This window comes from Crinia signifera, chromosome 3, assembly GCF_055691185.1.
Source record: "Crinia signifera chromosome 3, ASM5569118v1, whole genome shotgun sequence".
NCBI lineage: Eukaryota > Metazoa > Chordata > Amphibia > Anura > Myobatrachidae > Crinia > Crinia signifera.
The window spans coordinates 248901835-248923130 of record NC_139219.1 but is presented as its reverse complement, the minus strand read 5'-3'; the positions used below and the strand labels follow the sequence as shown (position 1 = coordinate 248923130).

Genomic DNA, 21296 nt, shown 5'->3' with positions numbered 1-21296 from the left:
GCAAAATTCCATCTACAGTAATGATGTACTCTAATATAAGGGAATTTAATGAGATTGAGTGGGCACACATGTACCCATTCGCATCCATTCTATCCCATTTGCGGTCCGAATTTACACATCTGCAAATTACACATTTAGCAGGAAACCCCCGCTTTGAAGGGTCTGGCAAAATGTGAGGACAATCATTGCGACAGGAGAAGGGTATGTGTAGGGGAGGGGGTAGGGGGGCTTGAAAATAGTTCTGTGTGATAAGCATTTTTCTGCCAAAATAACTACTTCTGTATGACAGACATGATAGTCAGTTATTAAGCAGCCAGAAACCCAGTGTGTCCAGTCAGGCCACTTGATTGTGGACTCCTAAACGTCATAATGTACAGTATGCAAATGTTTTCTGAAAAATAAAACAAAACAGTTTGGTATCTCCTCATATGAGATTACACTGGAACCAGAAAAAGTGCTAATGAAAAAGAGGAAAACTGATTATGTGGAGCTTCCAGTTGGTGAACATCCATTTTTTCTTTTGGTATAAGCATGCAATAGGCTCTATCTACACTCTTTGCCATTTCCACCCTTAATCTACTTTGTGCACTTTACCACCAGCCACATAGATTCTAAGGGCCAGATGAAATTACTTTTGAATTTGCCGGAGGTGCAGGTTCCCAGCTGAATTTGAACATATTTTAAAGTGGCAATCATTTACAAGGCACAACCATGCTTTGTAAATGGAAAAAAAGTCCAAGTTCAGACAGGAACCCACACCTCCAGCCAGCTCGGGTGTCACTACATATGGTACCATATTATACCTCCCAACATTTGAAAATAACAATGCTGCACAGCTGCGCTCTCCCAAAGGGGGCATGGCTTTGTACAATGTCATAAACACAATGCACACCCTCGTTTTTAATCACTTTGGGGGAATGGGCAGCGCTCTGTGAGCTGCTGGCCATGCCCCAGTCCCTCTGTCTCCATGGTTAGATTCTGTGCACATGCATATAGCATCTAATCACGGCTACTCTGCTAAGAAGAGCAGCCAGTTACAGTTGGGTTTCAAAATTTGCCCCCACACCACCACCACCACAGGACACTGCTGCCTGTGGGTGGAACGTGAGTCAGTCCCCAAAAATATGGGATCATTGGGAAGAATGCCCATTTGGTAAAAGCTGTGCTGGACTTAAAGGGGCAATCATTTAAATTACAAAACTAGACATGTTTTGTATAGAATAGTATTGCCCATTTAAATCCAAATGGACAAATCCATCAATGTCGTGAGCACTTTGGATAGATAATTTACCGCCATGACTACAGCCTCTTAACTAACTGTATTTATAAATTCACTGGTGCCTTGCATGACAAGTAGCTTTGAAGTAGTGACTGTTATGGAGAAGATTCCACTTACATGTACCCTGCATTTGACACAACTACTTATTGTATAAGCACTTGGTACTTAAATACAATACTGAGATTGAAGGCTGTCCTTCACTTAAGAGCTTAAAAGCAGAGACCTCAAACAGTGCACTGAACCCTCCCTAATCTTTGAAACTGTGAGAATAGTTATTTATAAGATACCACTTAAATGTACCATGCATTTATCACCACTACTTATCATTGTATAGGCACTTGGTGCTTAATATGCAATACTAAGTTTAAAGGTTGTCCTTCACTTAAGAGTTTAAAAGGAAGGAGTTTAAAAGGAAGAACACAAACAGTGCACTGAAGCCCCCCTCATTCCAAGGTAAATAGATTGCTGCAGAAATGCAATAAGAAACCAGGACTGATAAAAATATTAAGGTGGATTAAGTAGTAATATGGGAATTTCTTTCTGCTTGTTCTTGCCAGTTTTGCTGACAAGAAAAAAAAAATCTCAGTTTGCTACTTCCATCCATTTTATACCACAGACACAAATGTCGTTCATAGCCTGCATATGATTCATCTGCTTAGACTCTGCTAAAAAGACGATTTCTTAAAGTATATCAGCTTTAAGCATTTCCATCAACATCTCTAATCCGAGTGTCTCAAACATTCCAGACTCAAAGGACAGATGATACAAGCAATAATCCCCCTGGACGGAAGTCTAATTTCTTTTTGTTCTGAATTTGATTAGAAGAGAGAGCCTGACATTTTACGGAGGAATCAATTGCTTTCAAAGCACAAATGAGTTTCTGAGGAAGTGCTTGAAGATATTCCCTCTGGCTCGCTAATGGTCCCCTAAAATAACAGACCTCTCCAAAAAGTAGTTGCTTAATTAATTTACTTAACAAAATACGTTTACCTGACTGTGAGTATTTTGATTTCTAACCTCCAAAATATGTGACCATACCACAGTGTCACTTATGCTATGTAATGTTCAGTACTGGTCTATATTACATGAAACATCGAACCTTTACGTACATTTTGATTATTTTTGTCACGGATTCCAAAACCGAATACACTCACCATTAGATAGTAAAGCATGTGCATTAATGGGTGAACAGTCATTGAGGAAATTTACTAAGAATACAAATACGAAAATTCGTATTTGTATTCTTAATATGCCTGAATACGAATGCATTCGGCTGTTATAGCCGTATGCAAATTTGTATTCTGGAGGGTAATTTACAAAGCAGTCAAATACGACTGCTTTGTATTTACCGATGGCGTATGGATTCGTATCAGCGGCCGTATCCTGCTAATTAGCGGCCGTATATTTAATACGGCTTAGTAAATTAGGAATCACTATTCTTTTGAATGGGGATTCCTTTTCGTATTCTATCGATGGTCTATACATATGTATTTGTAAATACAAATACAAATGTGCCATGATTACGAATTAACGTATTTTCAGGATAGTAAATCCTGAAAATATGAATACTCCTAAAAAAATTGTATTTTGCAGTACAAATAATATTTTTTTAGCCGTATTTGCCTTAGTAAATTTCCATCCGTTAACACATATCCATGTTTTAACTTTTTCTTTTTCCTTTTTTTTTTTTTTTTACTGTGACTGGTGATGTTGAGACTTATGTACAGTATATATATAAAACAATCGATATGCCGGCACTCACGCTCCTAATGTTCTGTGGCGGGGTGCTGTGTCAGGAAACAGATCCTTACAAACACACAATAGGACCGGCATTCCCCGGGCGCTTCTCCCGTAGTCTGGTAGTAACAACACATGCCACTTATTCTCATGCAAGGTTTCGGGCCTTTAGTCAGCCCGTCGTCAGGCAGATACATAAGCCCATGTTGCCCGTCAGTGGTCAACCCAATGCATGTCAACCTTAGTTCTGTCGACCCTATTATCCATACCCATGTGGACCTTCAGTGGTCGACCCAATGCATGTGGACCTTAGTTCTGTCAACCCTATTATCCATACCCTGCGGAGGACTGCCTGAAATATTGTGAGTCTCTTTACACTTGTGACAAGCAGGCTAATATGGTCCAACTGTACATACACCCCTCAATGCCAATAAACTGTACTCACATGAGGCTGTAATGTTTGTGCTACATACATATATGATATGTAGATAGATACATAGGGACTTATTCTAGTTCACTCTTTCTGACAAAATCCTTCTTAGATGGACAAAACCATGTGCACTGCAGGGGGGCAGATGTAACATGTGCAGAGAGAGTAACATTTGGTTGAGTTATTTTGTTTCTGTGCAGGGTAAATACTGGCTGCTTTATATTTACACTGCAATATAGATCTCACTTTGAAGTAAAACCCCACCCAAATCTAATTCTCTCTGCACAAGTAACATCTGCCCCACCTGCAGTGCACATGGTTTTGTCCATCTAAGAAGGATTTTGTCAGAAAGAGTGAACTAGAATAACCCCCATAGTCACACTCATTTTTACTGTGATGAATCCCTCACACAGCGCTGCGGTAAGAAGCCCATAGGCTTCTGTGCTGACACTGCAGAAGGGGGGTTAGAGAATACAGAAATGCGGTATAAAAAAACATATCGGGGTTTTACCGCATTTCTGGTTTAGAGAATCCTGCCCCTTGTCTGAAACCACACCCTGCTCTCTGGCATAATGCAGTCTATTGCACTGTGTAGAGGAGGGGGCCACCTGAAGGCTGCCCACAGATCCCCTCCACTGTTAAAATGACCATGTTTTAAAGTAGAAAATGGTGAGTTTAAAAACTACAAGAACTAATAATATATAATAGTGTAAATGCAGTTTAATAATCTGTTAGAGGAAAATGTAGTTAAATATGAACTTTGTGAAATTTGTTGATAGCAAAATGTTCTTGAAAATAGTTTTATCCCTGGGAAATTGGGACATATGAGGCTTGGTCACCATTATTACTTACACAACAGCACGATTGCTTTTCCGGATAATACGTAGTCCAAACTTCCCATCTTTTACAACAACAACTTCATAAAGCCGCTCTTGCTCTGTACTTGTTGGACTGCTGGGTTTATTCAATTGTACAGGAACTTCATATCTATTGTTGTTAGGATCAACGATCTATGTAAAAAAAATGTTTAAATCAGAACTCACACTTTCTTCTTTTACAATAGAAACACCAGAATAGAAAACTATGAAATAAAGAGATAAGATGGACATCTTTCTATGTAATAGTTAAGGGGAGACACGCTGGTCATTTAGATCTTCAACAAAAATCCTCGGGGGTATCTTTAAAATAATAGTAGAAATTAATGTTTTTTGATATTTCAGTTGAAAACTTAGGTGGAGTTGTATCAAGCACTGTCTCACTGACACATCCCTCATCTCCTGATATACTCTGTGCTTCTGGGAATCCTACTATGTAACTCTGTCTGTGGCTTCCTGATTCCTCCATTCCCCTTCTCACATAATGTCACTGCCACGGTCACATGCAGCCATGTACTCCCTACACATCCCTCAGCTTCTGCAATACCCTGTGCTTATGGGGACCCTACTCCTCCCACAAGTCTCAGGGGGATATTCAATCTCCGGCGAGCACCTCCCACCCAGCATTGAGCAGGGTATCTCGGCAGAACGAGCTCGACATCACAAGCTGTCGGGCTCGTTCTGCCGAGAACAGCTGGGAAGTGACGAGCTGCCGGCTGCAGCTCACCTCTTCCCGGTCGCAACTCGCGGCCACACCCCCTTTTCGCTCCCCGGCAGGCGGGACATTGAATCCTGCCTGCGTGTTCTCGGTCGAGCTGACCGAAAACGGGACTGGGTCACGGCGGTCGAGCAAGCTCGACTGCCGTGACCCTGACATTGAATACCGCCCTCAGTCTGTGGCTTTCTACTTCCATTTCCCTCCTCACATCATGTCACTGCCCCTTTCACATGCAGTCCTTTCCTCACTAAAGCATGCTTCGTCTCCTGATATACTCTGTGCTGCGAAGGGACCCTGCTCCTCCCACTATATAACTCTCAGTGTGTGGCTTCCTGCTACCTTCATTCCCCTCCTCTGTGTTCCTCGGGTTTGTATCTTGCTTCCCTGACCAACTTTGTGAATTGGCCAGACCCCTTTTTGAGCCCTCAAGAATGCCACTGGGTCAGGATTGGGGGGTTTTAGTGTTCATGAACCTAATCTGGACCCAATAAAGCCACCTTGCATTGGTTTTTGGGCAAATCGGTCCAACAGTGTCTTAATGCATATCGGACAAACAAACAAATAACAGGTGACAAATATGTAAGATATATATATATATATATATATATATATATATACACTTTCTGGATGGACTGGCACTCACTCCTGCCACTTTTTGGCTTGCTCCGGTGCCTCCAGCTGGTATTAGTAAGTGCATAGAAATCAGTGGCACTCTGGGCCTTATTCTAGTTCACTCTTTCTGACAAAATCCTTCTTAGATGGACAAAACCATGTGCACTGCAGGTGGGGGCAGATGTAACTTGTGCAGAGGCCCCCTGAGACTTGAAACTTGTGCAATAACAACAAATCTGACGTTTCAGGGGTATGGCGCCCCCGTTCTCAAGGTGCAGAACGAGTGTGTACCTTGAAAACAGGGGCGCCATACCCCCGAAACGTCGGATTTGTTCTTTGTATCATGATTGGGTTAAGTTGTTGTTATCGACAAGTTTCAAGTCTCCGAGTGTCGATATATATATTCTTTTAAAGCCAGCATATGCAGGCCAGACATGTACACTGCAGTCACAGACTGGGAGAAATGTGTTGTATTATGATGTGACTGCCCAGACTAAATGGAGCAGTTAATGTTGCCCCATCTCCTGTCTTTGAAAATGAGAAGTAGTTGGGGTTGAGGACACCGTTTCTGAGGATGAATGCTATTTAAGGAGCTAACACTTCTTTCATTGGCCCTGGATGCTTAGAAAATAGAAGTTACTCCTTGTATCGTTTATGGTGTGAAAAACTATAAATAAAAAAAGGCATGTGAAATGCTGTACTTTATATTCTGTTATGTAAATTAACCAGGATTTGTTGATAATTGCAGGAAATTAAAATGTTCATTCAGCAGTTACTGTATGGGACAGATATACAGAATGATATAAACACTGGTGAAAGCTATCTTGTACACTCAGCAATGGGACAGCTGAACTGAAGCCTCTAAATCCATCCCATTCCCCTTTTTCTAGTTACCTTGAACTGGAGCATATGGTTTTCATGGAATGTTACTTCCACCCGCAGCTTGTTGATAGTGGTGGCTTTACTGTAATGTCGTACCATTCTGGGACCCAAGGATATATCCACAGTGATACTTGTAGGTGTTGAAACTTCATTATCAACAACATAGCCATAATCTTCTGGATAGTAGCAATATGGTATGCCGGCAACACTAGCAACCTGGAATTAATACGTGTTAAATATAGTAAGAGTATAGAAACTTCCCAAGTAAACAAATTTTTAATACAATTTAACTTTAAAGAGCACAAGTTTAACTTTAAAGATTTAAATTGGTGGGATGCGTCAAGCATTGCATTTTGCATGCGATGCATCCCAACCCTGATTGCATGCATAAATGTGTGTCCTGCTATTACAGCCTTGCAGCACATTCTCCTGTGATGAGTAGGCATTGTGGGAAGTTTTGATCCATTTGCAGTGGGGATTTTCCATAGACACAGAGGGTGTTTGCATACACTTGAACTCACAGATAATGGGAGTCATGCTGCATGCGCTATGCAGCAAATCTGTAGAAGACAGGACACATCTGTAACAATGTTTAGTAATGTTCAATTCAGAGCTGGCACAACACACTCAGCAAGGGTATGCAGTACAGGGAGGTGCTGTGCTAAAGAAGCGCGCTCTCTGCTCTGCTACCCTGCTGTCGTTGCAAGCTGCGCCTGTCACACTTTATACCAGATAGCAGTGAGAGCAGTAGGTAACACAGGGAGATGGGTTACTCAGAGGATCCTATGGATGGAAATTGGTAGGTCTGGTCAGGGATTGGTAAATAATCAGCTGTGGAGAGGTCTAGTAGACTGGCAATTTCCAGGGAGAGGTTGGTCATTGGCAAACCTGATGCATTTCGCCAGTTAAACTGGCTTTTTCAACCCCTTTGAAAAACCCACGTCCCTGGGCTTCAAGATCCCCCTCTGTTTCAAAGAAATCTCCACTCCAGGAACTCCTTGCTCACAACAAGCACTCATCGAGTGAGAATCTACAAACAGTGAGTGTCTGAGATCTGCTTCTGAGGGAATACCATGTTGGCATTTGAGTTTTACCCACGCAGTCAGGATCACCTCTTGGACTAAGCTTCAATCATAAGGCACACATTGGAAAGGTCTTTGTGGCATGATTAGTTTTAAATAAACTGGAACTGGTCATAACATGAATTGGTAATGAGAACAAGGTAATGGGCCCCATACATCAGCAATCACAATTTATGGATTTCCAGATATAGGGATTTTTTGGCCAGATAAATGGATTTCACAATCTATCTGACTTTGCCCACACATTACAGATTTATTTCAGTGATCAGCAGATTTTTCCATCTTCTTATCTGGAAATTGCCCAATCGATTGTCATTTCAGCTGTTCATAATGTAAATAGATAAAGAAGACGAATTGGGAATGCCCACACATATAAAAAATATCTGCAGATAATACCAGATTATTAAACATGTTTAAAAACCTGATTAAGCAATCGATTGGCGATTTTGATTGGGATTGCCAAAAGGGGGAGCCCACACATCTAAAATTAATTGTGGCAATCATCTCCATATCTGAAAATTGTCACAATTAATTGCTGATGTATGGGGCCCTGTCACTTCATGCTGCATATATCCTTCATGTCACCTTCAGACACAGGAAAACAACAAATAAGTATATACATACATCACAGAAGGTAAAACACATAAACAAAAATATAACAGCACTCAAACTGCGGCCCTCCAGATGTTGTGAAACTACAAATCCCAGCATGCCTTGCCAAAGTTTTGCTATAAGGGAGTGTTAAAACTGTGGCAAGGCATGCTGGGATTTGTAGTTTCACAACATCTGGAGGGCCACAGTTTGAGGACCCATGATTTAATCTATTGGTCACCATAGGAACGAGACTTTGGTATCTTTTTCTTTCATACCACTGTGAGAGACTGGATTCACATTATGATACTATTTATATCAACCAAGTGCCACACAATTTGCTGCTATTAATGATGCCTTTCAAATGTTGATTTTTTAGCATAATTCTATTTTAATATCATCATGTCTATTATCATTAATTGAATAAATGTTTTTTTATTATCATCCCATGGTATTCAGTATAATTTAATTTCTCCTCAATTCAGCGCTGTGTTATTCTTTTGCCTGTTTTTTACCACTAATCTATGACTGAGACAGGCTGGAAGTGGTAACTGCTGATGTCATAGACTCATCTCAAAAATGCAGTGCACGCCTGAATTTTTTTAAAGACACCCATAAAACAGTGGGTTCCCACCCTAAACACCGGCTTCCTGCCAGCCAAACTGCTGCTCCATTCAATTTGCTATCCATTTGCTCTTTCAGTCGCTAAATCTCCTGGTACACATGCTCAGCTGTATGTTAATCATTCCATTTGCAAATTATCTAATTAGTGATCCATGCTGAATTAGGCCCTAAATGCAATGTACTGTGAATAAGATTATGCTACTGTGTAGTTTCATTTTAATTGGGGGTACTATTGTGTAGCCACACCCCTCCATGTGAGACAACACCTTCATGGTACACTGTCCCTTTATAACATATGGGATGGAGGGTGCAAATAGATAGATTACAGGGGGCATTGAACACACTAGCACTGGCCCTGGCTGGCAGCATGCTTGAACAATTGCAAGCAAATTCGCAAAGGACAGCTCTCCCAAGAAGAGCTGCCCTTTGCAATAATATAAGAACTTCTATAAATAAGGCTGAGTTGTCCTTTTGCACATGTGTGGTCATTGGCTGTTCTATGAAATATCTCTCAGACAACATTGCAATCAGAAGCCCATTGGCTATGGTCCAAACTTTGGACATCTCACTCTCCAGAACTTGCGGCATATGGGGAATGTAGTTAAACCTCAGATATCTGCCATTTTGTTTGACTGCATTGTTAAATGTGATGTTTTCTGCACTGTTTGTTTTGAAAATAGCAAAGGAGAAGTTTTAAACAGTAATTATATAGTCCATCTGTGTAACAAATTGACATTTTTAAATGTCAAATGAGCAGGGTTTGAGTCAGTCATGTACAATTACAGCATACAGTACTATTACATTTAGGCTTTTAATATCATTCATTTTTCCCTCCTAATGTACTCAACTGTTAGACCCTTAGCTGTTGGCGTATTCAAGAATCACAACCAGGAGGAGTCACCAGAGGAAACCCACATTCCCGCCAGCAATACGTAATAAGGGCTTTCTTTCCTCACAAAGCCATGCCCCATTTAGTGATGTCAGTGGTGCTCTCAGGAGGCTACACCTTCACGCCCATTTTTTCAGATACACAGGGTCTACTTGCCACACTAGGGGCCTGATTCTGGTTCACTTGCAAAAGCAAATTCTGGAGGATATTTAATAGGATGAGAGACTCAGAAAGTGAGAGATTTGGTAAAAAATCTCCAGGTTTTTATTTAAAGCAACAATCATTTACACTGCAAAACCAGTTTGATTTTGCAGTGTAAATGTTTGCCTCTTTAAAAAACTGGAGATTTCTTGCCAAATCTCTCACTTTCTGAGTCTCTCATCCTATTAAATATCCTCCAGAATTTGCTTTTGCAAGTGAACCAGTGAACCAATTTGCTTTCGGAATCTCTCATCATATTAAATTTCACCCTCTCTCTCTAATGGACAAAATCAAGTGCACTGCAGGGGGGGCAGATGCAACATGTGTAGAGAGTGTTAGTTTTGGGTGGGGTTTGTATGTCAAACTGATATCTTTATATTGCAGTGTAAAAATAAAGCAGGCAGTTTTTACTCTGCACAGAAACCAAAAACACCCAAATCTAACTCTCTCTCAGCACAGGTTACATCTTCCCCATCTGCAGTGCACATGGGCACTTATCCTGATCGGTGTGGCTGGATCCGAATATGCGGCCAGGACCGTGCGTGCGAAACCCCGCCTTCCATACGGATAGCCAACTCCGTACGTACGCGGTAAGAAGCTGGCCGAACGGACCGCACGTGTATTTTTCACGGAATACGCCGCCTCCATCTCAGGGAACCTCCCCCATCATTCGATGGTCGCAGACCATCGAATGCAGGACCGAGTGCTCCACCAGCTCCCGCAACCTCAGACCACATGGAAAAAAGCAGGGATCTGGGCGGGCAGCTGACATCCGGCGATGTCATATGTCCGCCCCCTACACGTGCGTCACGGCCGCATTACCATACGTACGCCCAGCGTTTTCATGGGAACGCCCATGAAACGCGGGGCGTATGCATATGGTAATGAGCCCAAATAGCCCTTCACGCCCCTCTCCACCCTCTGTTCGTAGTGTTCACATTTCATGCGGTATTTGGCCGTACGCCCCGCTCGCACATGCGCAGAGACGCCTCTGCACATGCGCAGACACAAAACATTGGCGGCACGAACGCACGCGGATATTACCGCACCGATCAGAATAAGGGCCATGGTTTTGTCCATTAGAGAGTGAATTTGCTTTTGCAAATGAAGCAAAGTAATGCCCTAGGTGTCATCACTAGTACTGTCACTGCATGTCTACCATGTGTATAATATATGAACATTTGTGCCTTCGTTGCTTGTAACTAGCTTAGCATTCCCACTCCCTGCATACACACCCATCAGGATACCTACTGTCAGCACCCTGACCACATCCCATATACATATAATGATTTGTATTATGAGTTTAAATTTAGACCTTAGGCCCCCCTGTCTTAACTACACTGGACACCCCAGAACATTAATCCAGCGCTACCTCCAGCACATGTAACATAATCCAGACCAGGACTAGAACATCGCTAGACTGCTCTCCAGGATACAGACACATTGCAAGCTATACAGAGATACAAATGGGGCAGAGATGTGATCCCAGTCTCAGCCTTGTTCACTGGGCCACAGAATAGCTTGGATATGGTACCACTAGTCCCCTCTGTCATTTGTTCTATCTAGCTTCATTTTAACAAGACTGTAAAATAAATCTTACAGAGAGAACATGGTACATCAATATTTACAAAAGTATAACTTGAATGTCCACAGCCAGAGCTGGGAGCCACTGTGCCAAGGATGCAGAGGAAAATGTAATATGTTTGTAACCCATAGTCTAAAGCAGAGTCTGTGAGAAAATAAGCTGTCTCTTGTGCAATTCACTGGTCTTCGTGCTCTACCGCCTGTAAGGTTCAGGCATCAATGCACATGTTCATACTTTCGCCAGCATGATTTCCCTTGAACAATTGTTTATGCGTTACTAACGATGTTTGTAGTCCGGTGGTTATTTATAGTATGTCATGTTTTGGTTCTAATCTGTCATCATGTAGTTGATTATAAAAGGATGTGACAATGTTTTAAAGATTTAACGTGTACAATAGATATAATAATGGATGACATATTTACCCTATAGCATCTTCTTTGAAAAAAAATAAATATATATTATCAGTGCTGAAAATAATAATGCTATGAATCAGTATGATATAATGTATGGGGCATTCCTTGCAAAGAAATAGTAAGATAAACATAATAGTGGGGGTCATTCGTTAGAGCTGCTGTATCATCAGTACTTTGCACATGAGGGGGACTCATTCTGTATATGTGCTGATGGGTCCTGTAATGATGAACGCAGGATGTCATTTGGCTGTCAGGGATTTATGCCACCTGGGGACAGGGAGAGGGGCGGCAATGGCCTCCGTTCCACCAGATGAAGGTGTGATGCCACTGTTGCAGGGGAGGCAAGGTGGCCGTATTTCCATCAGAGGAGAGACATTTCCTGGCCTCCCGGTAGCAGCTGCGTTGGCCGGCTAGTTGATGGTGTTGGAGAGGATCCAATAATGCATGATACGATGCAGTCCAGATCAGTAATGCAGCAGGATGTGTGATAGCTCCTGTTATATTACCATATTATCTCTATGAAGGCAGCAGTGATAGCAACTCCAACCACTGAATGATTCCCAGTGTGTACATTAACTATCTATATACTTATAAGAACTTGACATTCCTTTGGTATATGTTGCATCATTTTCCATGAACTTGTAGACTAATATAGCCAAAAGTCAAGATTATGCCTAATTGTAATTAAATATTGTGCCGATAATAATTTACGTTAAGGGAGCATTATTCAATATAATACTGTATTTCCTAAAGAACACTAAATGTATATGAATATACTAATATTAAGGAACTAAACCAGAGCTCATTAGCTATATACACATATAACTTACAGGAATTTCTACATACATTAGAATCGCTTGTACAGTGTATTAATGCATAGCTTCATCTTATTACACCCACCTTCCAGATGCAGCCACGCTCGATACACTTCTGTTCAGTCGCATCAGGTTGAGGGTGGCAATCAAACTTTTCTGAGTCATTCACAAAGGCTGGTGGGCCAAGCTGATCCCACTCTACAGAGTAAGATTCTCCCAATGTCAGCTGGAGGCCTGTTATGTGTAGAACCTACAGATACACATGATACAGCATTGATAACCTGCCCTTTGCAGTGTGCGCTATAGTTTGAACTGATAAGATTCCCCCTAATTTAGATAAGAAACAGCAGTGATACAGCTAGGCTCCGTAAGAGTTCAACATATTTGAATTCTGGTCTTTAATGGAAACAGCATGTATATAAAAAAATGCACATTTACAGGTATATGACCATTTACAACAGTAGAGTTGGGCCAAATGTACACCAGGTATGCAAGTACTGTATCTCTACTTACGCTCCATGAAAATGAAGAATTAACAGTATTGGTACAATAGTAAATGCTCAAATTAATTTTCCCTGTTTGTACATCGACAATATTTGATATACTGTAGAGTACAGTAATGCCGTTGAAGGTTTACATAAGGAGAGGTCAGTATGCATTCAGTTAGTCCAGGGAAGCACCTAGTGGTAGACCTTTTCATCATTGCATATTATTGTAGACCGTTATCGTCATGATTGTATATTATTACTGATAGCATTATCATTATTGCATATTACCAAACAAGGCATCTGGCAAGAGATATGTATTTTGAAACTGTGTATTTATGGGGTATGTGTGATTAATTGTGTCACAGTCACTGGTGGCTGAAACCCCTTGGTTGCATCGCTGACCATCTAGTGCAGGGGGGACTGCTTAGCACATATAAACATACTTGTTATCATATATCTGATGTATGTGCTGGATTTTGCCCCCAGTGATTGGCAGTGCTGAATAGAAAGGGTGCCATGCAGAGCCCTGGAATCAGCAAGAACAGATTTATTTGTGATCTAAATATAAAGTGAGTTTAATTTAAAATGTTGTGACTATCAAAACAAGTAGTTTTATACTGTAGATGTGTCACTAAAGTTTCATATTCCACCATAACCTTCTCGTTTCCACTCTGCAGTCCGGTGTAAGCCAGACATAGTGGCAAAAGTGCTTAACATGTATTTTTCGAATATACTGTATGTACTGTAGATGCATTTTGACAATAGCTGAAATAAGTTCACACTGTATTTGAATATTTGTATTTTGCAGAATTTATAGTCTATGGATATGTCCACATACATCTGTCCTAAAAACTTATGTTGACCATATGCAGTGTAAATCATTATCATGATGTCCTAATGACCAAGTCGACTTAAAGTACCTCGACCAAGAGTTGTCGACCTTTTGACTGACACTGTCTAACTAAAGTCTTGAACCCCTCCAGAGGCAGGGTGATCCCATGTTTATTTGGGAACACATAATGGCAGCATAGGGAACTGCCAACTATCTTCCTTCAGCCATATCATGCTAGAAATGTGAGCGATTCAGTGCTTACAGTTGCATCTGATAGCCCTACTGCTGGGTACACACATTAGATGATACGTATATCGAAAGAACCCAGTGCGCAACGGATCCCAGATTGTCACCACGATTGACTGTGTGGGAGGGGAGCATGTAAAGATGATGGCGAACATCACATATGACTTGCGGGAGCACACATCCCACATCATATAGTGTGATCACATTAGACAATAAGCACAAAGATATCATTAACGATGGTTGTTATCATGCATACTGCATCATTTATTTTATAGTCAAATGTGTTTACACCTTTTGTCATTTCCCGGACTCCAAGCATATATATTTTCCACTACATTGTATATCTTTCCGAAATTATATACAGAAGGAATTCTACTTGCAAGGTTAAAGAGGTTGAAAAAACAGGAAAAGAAAGTATTTTAACAAGAAGACAAATATAAGAAACTTTGATGTTTACTTACCTGGTAGATATCATGTCTAAATGAGTGAGGTGAGGATTGCACAACACCACCTTTCCTTACTGTCACATTTCTACTACCCATGGGTAGTCCAAGTATTTTAATTTCTTCAAATTTTAGATTGTTTGGGTCATTATATGCTGCTGTGATTGCTTCCATGTTTAGAATATTCTGAAATATAAACATAGCTCAATAATAATAATCCTCTAAAGCACTGAATATGACAGACAGTAAAATAAACATTTAATTGCATTTTTTATGGCTGCCGTGTTTTTTTCATATCTTTCCTTTTATCAAGCAAAGATTGCCATTTTAATGTTGTACTGTACAGTTAATGTACAGTTGGCAGAAATGTTGTAATGAAGTGACATGTAATTTATCTTTTGGCAGATGTATTAACCCTTTGAGTGGCAAGTGAATTTGTCAAAATTGGTGTGAAAATTGCCAAGCAAACATTTTTATTCATCATAATGACATGTAATGTTTACCATATATACAGTAGGAAATGTAATCTTTTTTTACACAGCATTTTTTATTTGAATTTATATAAGAAATGTGAGCGATGCTGGCATTTTTAGCAGATAGTTTGCACCTCTCTCCCAAAGATGTTTGCATTCAAAGGGTTAAGCCTGGATAAATGATACATTAGAAGAAGATAATGCACCGGCCAATGACATTCAGCCCCCGACTGTCATTTTTCAAACCATGCCTGTAACTTGACAGTTACTAGCTGGCTATATCAGAATCTACTTCCACTTTATCATTTAACTTGATTAAGTTCAATTTAATACGTTATTGGCCACAAACAATTTCATTGAATCTCAAATTTAATTCTGACATTGATACAGCTGGAATCTCTCCCATCCATACTTTGAATAGAATTACATGGCAAATACTTACATTGGAAACAGAGAAATGATATAAGGTATAGTTGCCAGATTCTATGGTGCCTAGAAACATAAGAAAAACTAAATAAAAAACTACCCTCTAAAGACTAAAACAATATTATTTAATATCATGTTAATATATTTGATCATCCATGTACTGATTAACATTTGACTTATATTTATGTCTATAAAAATCCTGTTGGTTTTCAATATTCTAATGTAGCTGTTGAGTTTTATTGTTTGTTTTCTCAAAATGATCACCAGTGAATCTTAAAAAGAAGCTTTTGGGTCTCTAAAACTCTGCAGTGATAAAGAACATGCCACCACCAAGTAACATTTGTTATCATTGAAGAAAATCAATTTCATTATTCTTCTCTGTAGTGTGAAAAGAGCAACACTGAATATATACATAAACAGGACTAAACACAGGCCCTAGAAGTCTGACCTTTTGTCGTTAAGTATGTTCCAATTATTGCTGCACTTTCAACAGTCAGAATGTAATCAGTCACAAATGTCCAATCAAAACTAAATAAAAGACCTAGCAAATAGACAATACTTATTTTTTATTGATTTGTTTAATTTTTACGTTTCTTTTTTTATTTTGTCAACGAGAATCAGTGAAAAGTTTTTTGGTTACATCACATAACACCAGGTATATGCTGCTGCCAAACGAACTGTAGAGTCTTGGAAACCCAAAAGCCTTTGTTTAAAGATTCACCTGTGACTTTCTTTATGAATACCTTATTTATAATCCTGCACTTTGTAAATGCAAAAAAAACTAAATATGAAACATTGAAATGCAAACAAGAAGGTTAACATTAAAGTATACAGCATTTAAGGAATTTAAGAAAATTGTAAAATGTTTTCATTAGTGGAGACAAGAGAAAACAAGCAATTAAGCATTTGACCCCTTAACTGATCTAAAGGGGAAAAGAGATGGTAGAGCAGGTGAATATTACCCAGGTCTGGAACTGCAAGGTACATGTAACCACGCCCTCTGTGATGCTGCATTCATGTGTCCTGTTTGCCCCCTACACATAGCTGTAGCATACACAATAGCTACTGTGTGTATACATTAGGAAACATAGGGGTAATTCAGTCTTGATCGCTGCTAAGAGAATTAGCAGTGTCCAGATATCATGGAGACTCTGCCCTGCTAGAGTGAAACCACACTTGTGAATTAATGTAATCACTGCACAAATGATTTTTCCACCCGGCACCAGTCATTGCTAGCTAGAAGTAGCTAGAGACTTATTTGGTGGCTGCGATAAATACATGCATATCCGGACTGGAGCTGATGTCACGCCCCCGTCCCTAAAATGCTTGGGCACGCCTGCATTTTCCTAGGCGTGCCTAGCGATTTTCTTGCACGCCTGGATTTTTCTTAGCACTCCTACTGAATGGCCGGTTACTACCCCCAGACACCTACTTCCTGTCAATCACCTTGTGACCGGCTAGCAAAGGAAAAAGTAGCAATATTTCTTCACTAGCAGAGCCTTACGCAGTGTATCAATTATCAGCCGCTGTGCAAATGCGCACAACAGCGATCAGGACTGAATCGTGCACATAGTCAGTGATCATGCTACTATTACCAAGCTGTTTATAAAGAACTATTATGTTATGTTGACAGTCTATAGTATAGTTCATAATTGCTTAATCTACATTGCTCAGATCACTCAACAACATCTCCCCATGCGCAGGCCCCTTAAGAGAGATAAAGGGGAGAGAGATAAAGGGGGAAATTTACTAAAGGAAATGTGTAAAAAATAGGTGTAAAAATAGGTGTATTTGTATCCAGAAATACACTTATTTTTGACATTTTCTATCCCGAAAATACGGCAATTCGTATTGATAGCACATCAATACGAATTGCCGTATTTTCGGGATAGAAAATGTCAAAAATAAGTGTATTTCTGGATACAAATACACCTATTTTTACACCTATTTTTTACACATTTCCTTTAGTAAATTTCCCCCAAAGTATCAACCAATCAGCTCCTAACTGTGGCCGTGTTTGAAAAATTTCAGGAGCTGGTTGTTTGGTGGGTTATCTGTCTCCAATTTCTGACTCTTCAAGGCTTAGTACATTTGCTCCATAGACCGGTGGCCTATTAGTTTAGCTAGCTTGAGTAAATGCAGATCATTCTGCTCTAATCACTGACACTGATTAATGCTAATAATGTAAAGTATGTTGTATATACCCGAGCGTTGTACACACGGCCTCAATCCTGGCAAATTGGATGATGCCCCATGTGTATTCAAGATGTAGTTAGCCGTCAGAGATTATACTGCTAACTATAGCCTTCCTTCCCCAGCTTGCGGCCAAATACACAGTGCATGCGGCATCTAGCAAAAATATTATTGCCTTAACTGTCTATTTGGCTGGGTGATAGCGATGCTGCAGGGCTGCTCATCACTATCGCCCGCTGTGTACACACGGGGCAATTCTGCCTAATCTTCTAGGAGATTTTGACAATGTAGTCAAAATTGCCTGTAAGCATGCCCAGTGTGTACATGGCTTTAAACCCCGTACACACTGGGCGACGGGTATTGAGAGGCTGAGCAATGTGTTTAAGCACAATTGCTCAGCACACATCACGGTACACCCACAATGCACACCGCAATCTGTGCTGAGCGATCTGTGTAGAGTAGGGCTTGGTATATTATTTATAGACAAAACTCCGCAATCTAGTACTGTCTTCCCCTGCGGGTGATGACGACCAGGAAACAAGCACACAGTCTAGCTATAATGTGTTAGCAGTTGCCAGGTTCTTGAGAGACTGGTTGTTAGAGTAGGACTTTCAGTGAAGTGGGGTCCCTTGGTGATGGGCTGGAAGCTTAAATGCATTGCTCAATTCATTATTCATTCACCATCATTCATTTGATTATTTGTGTATTATTGCGAGTTAGTTTATTATGGTAAGTGTTGAGCCCCCTGTTTCTAAATATAAATATATATCATTTTTGGTACTCTTTACTTATCACGGCGCCCGCGATTCTGATCGCGGTCATCGCGGGTAAAAAATCGCGGGCATCACATGCACTAAAAAAACGGGTGCGATGCGACCGACGCGATGCCCGCGATTTCCCATAGGGAACAATGTTAAATGTCTCAATTGACCCGTTTTTACTGTTCAATGCCTCAATGGTCACGATTTTTCCATAGGAAACAATGTTAAATGGGCCACAGAGCCCAAATAGGCACCCAGAAGTGTGAAATGGCCCCCACAATTGTTAACGCCACCCCACGATCAACGTGAACCCGAAGCATAGTGAGCCCGCGAGGGGCGGCAGTACGCGTCCTCCGACCTTTTCATACCCCCACTATCCACGTCGGCATGGAGTTGAGAATAGAATAGTGTGGCGAGCGCAGCGAGCCACCGAACCCGAAGCGTGGCGAGCGCAGCGAGCCCCGCGAGGGGACGCGGATACCTGTGAAGCCCGCGAAGGGACGCGTTTACCTGTGAAGGTATCCGCGTCCCCTCGCCACGCTTCGGGCTCGGTGGCTCGCTGCGCTCGCCACACTATTCTATTCTCAACTCCACGCCGACGTGGATAGTGGGGGTATGAAAAGGTCGGAGGACGCGTACCGCCGCTGCGCTCGCCACGCTTCGGGTTCACGTTGATCGTGGGGTGGCGTCAACAATTGTGGGGGCCATTTCACACTTCAGGGTGCCTATTTGGGCTCTGTGACCCATTTAACATTGTTTCCTATGGAAAAATCGCGACCATTGAGGCATTGAACAGTAAAAACGGGTCAATTGAGACATTTAACATTGTTCCCTATGGGAAATCGCACCCATCGCGTCGGTCGCATCACACCCGTTTTTTTAGTGCATGCGATGCCCGCGATGGCCGCGATGGGCTCTGTTATAAGTCAAGAGTACCTTTTTTTTTTATTAAGTGCACTTGTTTTTTTTGTTTTGCTCAAATGTGTTGCCTATATTGTATGTCTATTTACCTATTTTGTAAAAATTGAACTCATAACAATAATGCTGAGTGTTTTAATACATAGAAAGATGTATGCAATCACGTATACTGTTAACTAGCAGGATCTTTTACTCAAATATACATTGCATAATAGTTTTTTTGTGTGTGTTAACTGCATCTTCAAGGTACTTATACAGAATTTCTAACCATTGCCATCTGGCCATCTTGATTAACAGTATGGGTATGCAAATTAAAAACTCATTAAGGTGCCATTATGGAGATGTATGGTCAATAGATGAAGCTAAATGTAGGATGAAAATTGTCAGAATTCTCATATAAAAAAAAGTTTTCAACATACAGTATTGCTCTGCATTTTACAAGTACAGCATGTTTACCAGACTATTAGTTTGTAAGTAACTATATATTAAAATTACTGCTGAAACATCCAATACATGTATACATTAATATATTAATTATATTGGAACATCTCTTACTGCACTGGAATAAAAACATACAAACTTTATTGCTGCTATAAGATTATACATCAACAATTATTTGTACATACCTCTCGATTCAAGATCATCCCAGAAGAATTCTCCTTTGGCAGACATTGAATCATCCAAAGCAATTATAAGTCCAAGAGGATTTTGCCGACTAAAACATATTGATGGTAAAATAGTATTTATATAATTTGTAAATTAAACCAAAGTGCAAGTTAGCCAGTTTAAAATATCACAATGAACATATTTAGTTTTGAACTCAAGTGATCTAGCTTATTTGAATTCATTATGTTTAGCTATACTGGTTAAATCAGTTTTACAATTGACAATAAAAGGTTCTAACTCTGCACAATATAAGGCAAATGGTCACATACAAAATAATATCACATAAAATCAGTGGTTCCCAACACTGGTCCTCAAGTACCCCCAACAGTACGCCCAACAGTACATAATTTAAAAGATATGCAGGTGGAGCTAATTATTTCACTTGTGATTCTGTGTGGAGACCTGGAAAACATTAACTGTTGAGGGTACTTGAGGACTACGGTTGGGAACCACTGACATAAAACAAAGTACAGGAAATCTTAAATCATCTTATTAAATAGAGTGTAGTAGAGCACAGGTTCTCAAACACGGTCCTCAGGACCTCACACAGTGCATGTTTTGCAGGCCTCCTCACAGAATCAAAAGTGAAGTAATTAGCTCCACCTTTGGATCTTTTCAAATGTTTCAGTGAGTAATGAATACAACTGTGCACCTGCCAAGTGACCTGGAAAATGTAAACTGTGTGGGGTCCTGAGGACCGAGTTTGAGAACCATTGTAGTAGAATATATTAGCTATGCATGTGTCAATAGCATGGTGGTCAATAGCATGGTCTCAATGGAGTTAAGTTGAACAGGTCTGTGTCCCTTTGTGGCACAGTAACAAGACAGTGCTACCCATGTGAAGAAGTACAGATGGCAGCAAACTTGGTTAAGGATTTAAACCTCCATAAAGGAGCCATTATGGAGTATGCACAGTAAACCAATCTAGCTTCAACATTTCCATAATTTTATGTACAGTGACTAATGAAAAATACATCAATAGCCTTCAGAGAGAGAAAATACATATTTGCCTACCCTCTGGGAAAGGCCCAGAGACTCACAAAAATCGGGAGAGGTGCAAGAAAATGTGGGTAGGTATCAATGATGGTTGGGGCTTTCAATGATGAAAGAAGCTCAA

General features: G+C 40.5%; 1 protein-coding gene across 1 annotated transcript in view; it reads right to left on the bottom strand.

Annotated features, from left to right (window-relative positions):
- Positions 1–21296, bottom strand: part of LOC146064391 (maltase-glucoamylase-like) — a 210397-nt gene that overhangs the window by 112830 nt on the left and 76271 nt on the right. Inside the window, exons 21-26 of the mRNA XM_083177838.1 lie at positions 20140–20228; positions 15658–15707; positions 14761–14928; positions 12819–12983; positions 6546–6749; positions 4299–4456 (exon numbers count right to left, since the gene is read on the bottom strand). Coding sequence (XP_083033964.1) covers positions 4299–4456; positions 6546–6749; positions 12819–12983; positions 14761–14928; positions 15658–15707; positions 20140–20228 — 834 coding nt within the window. The remainder of the gene's footprint in view (positions 1–4298; positions 4457–6545; positions 6750–12818; positions 12984–14760; positions 14929–15657; positions 15708–20139; positions 20229–21296) is intronic.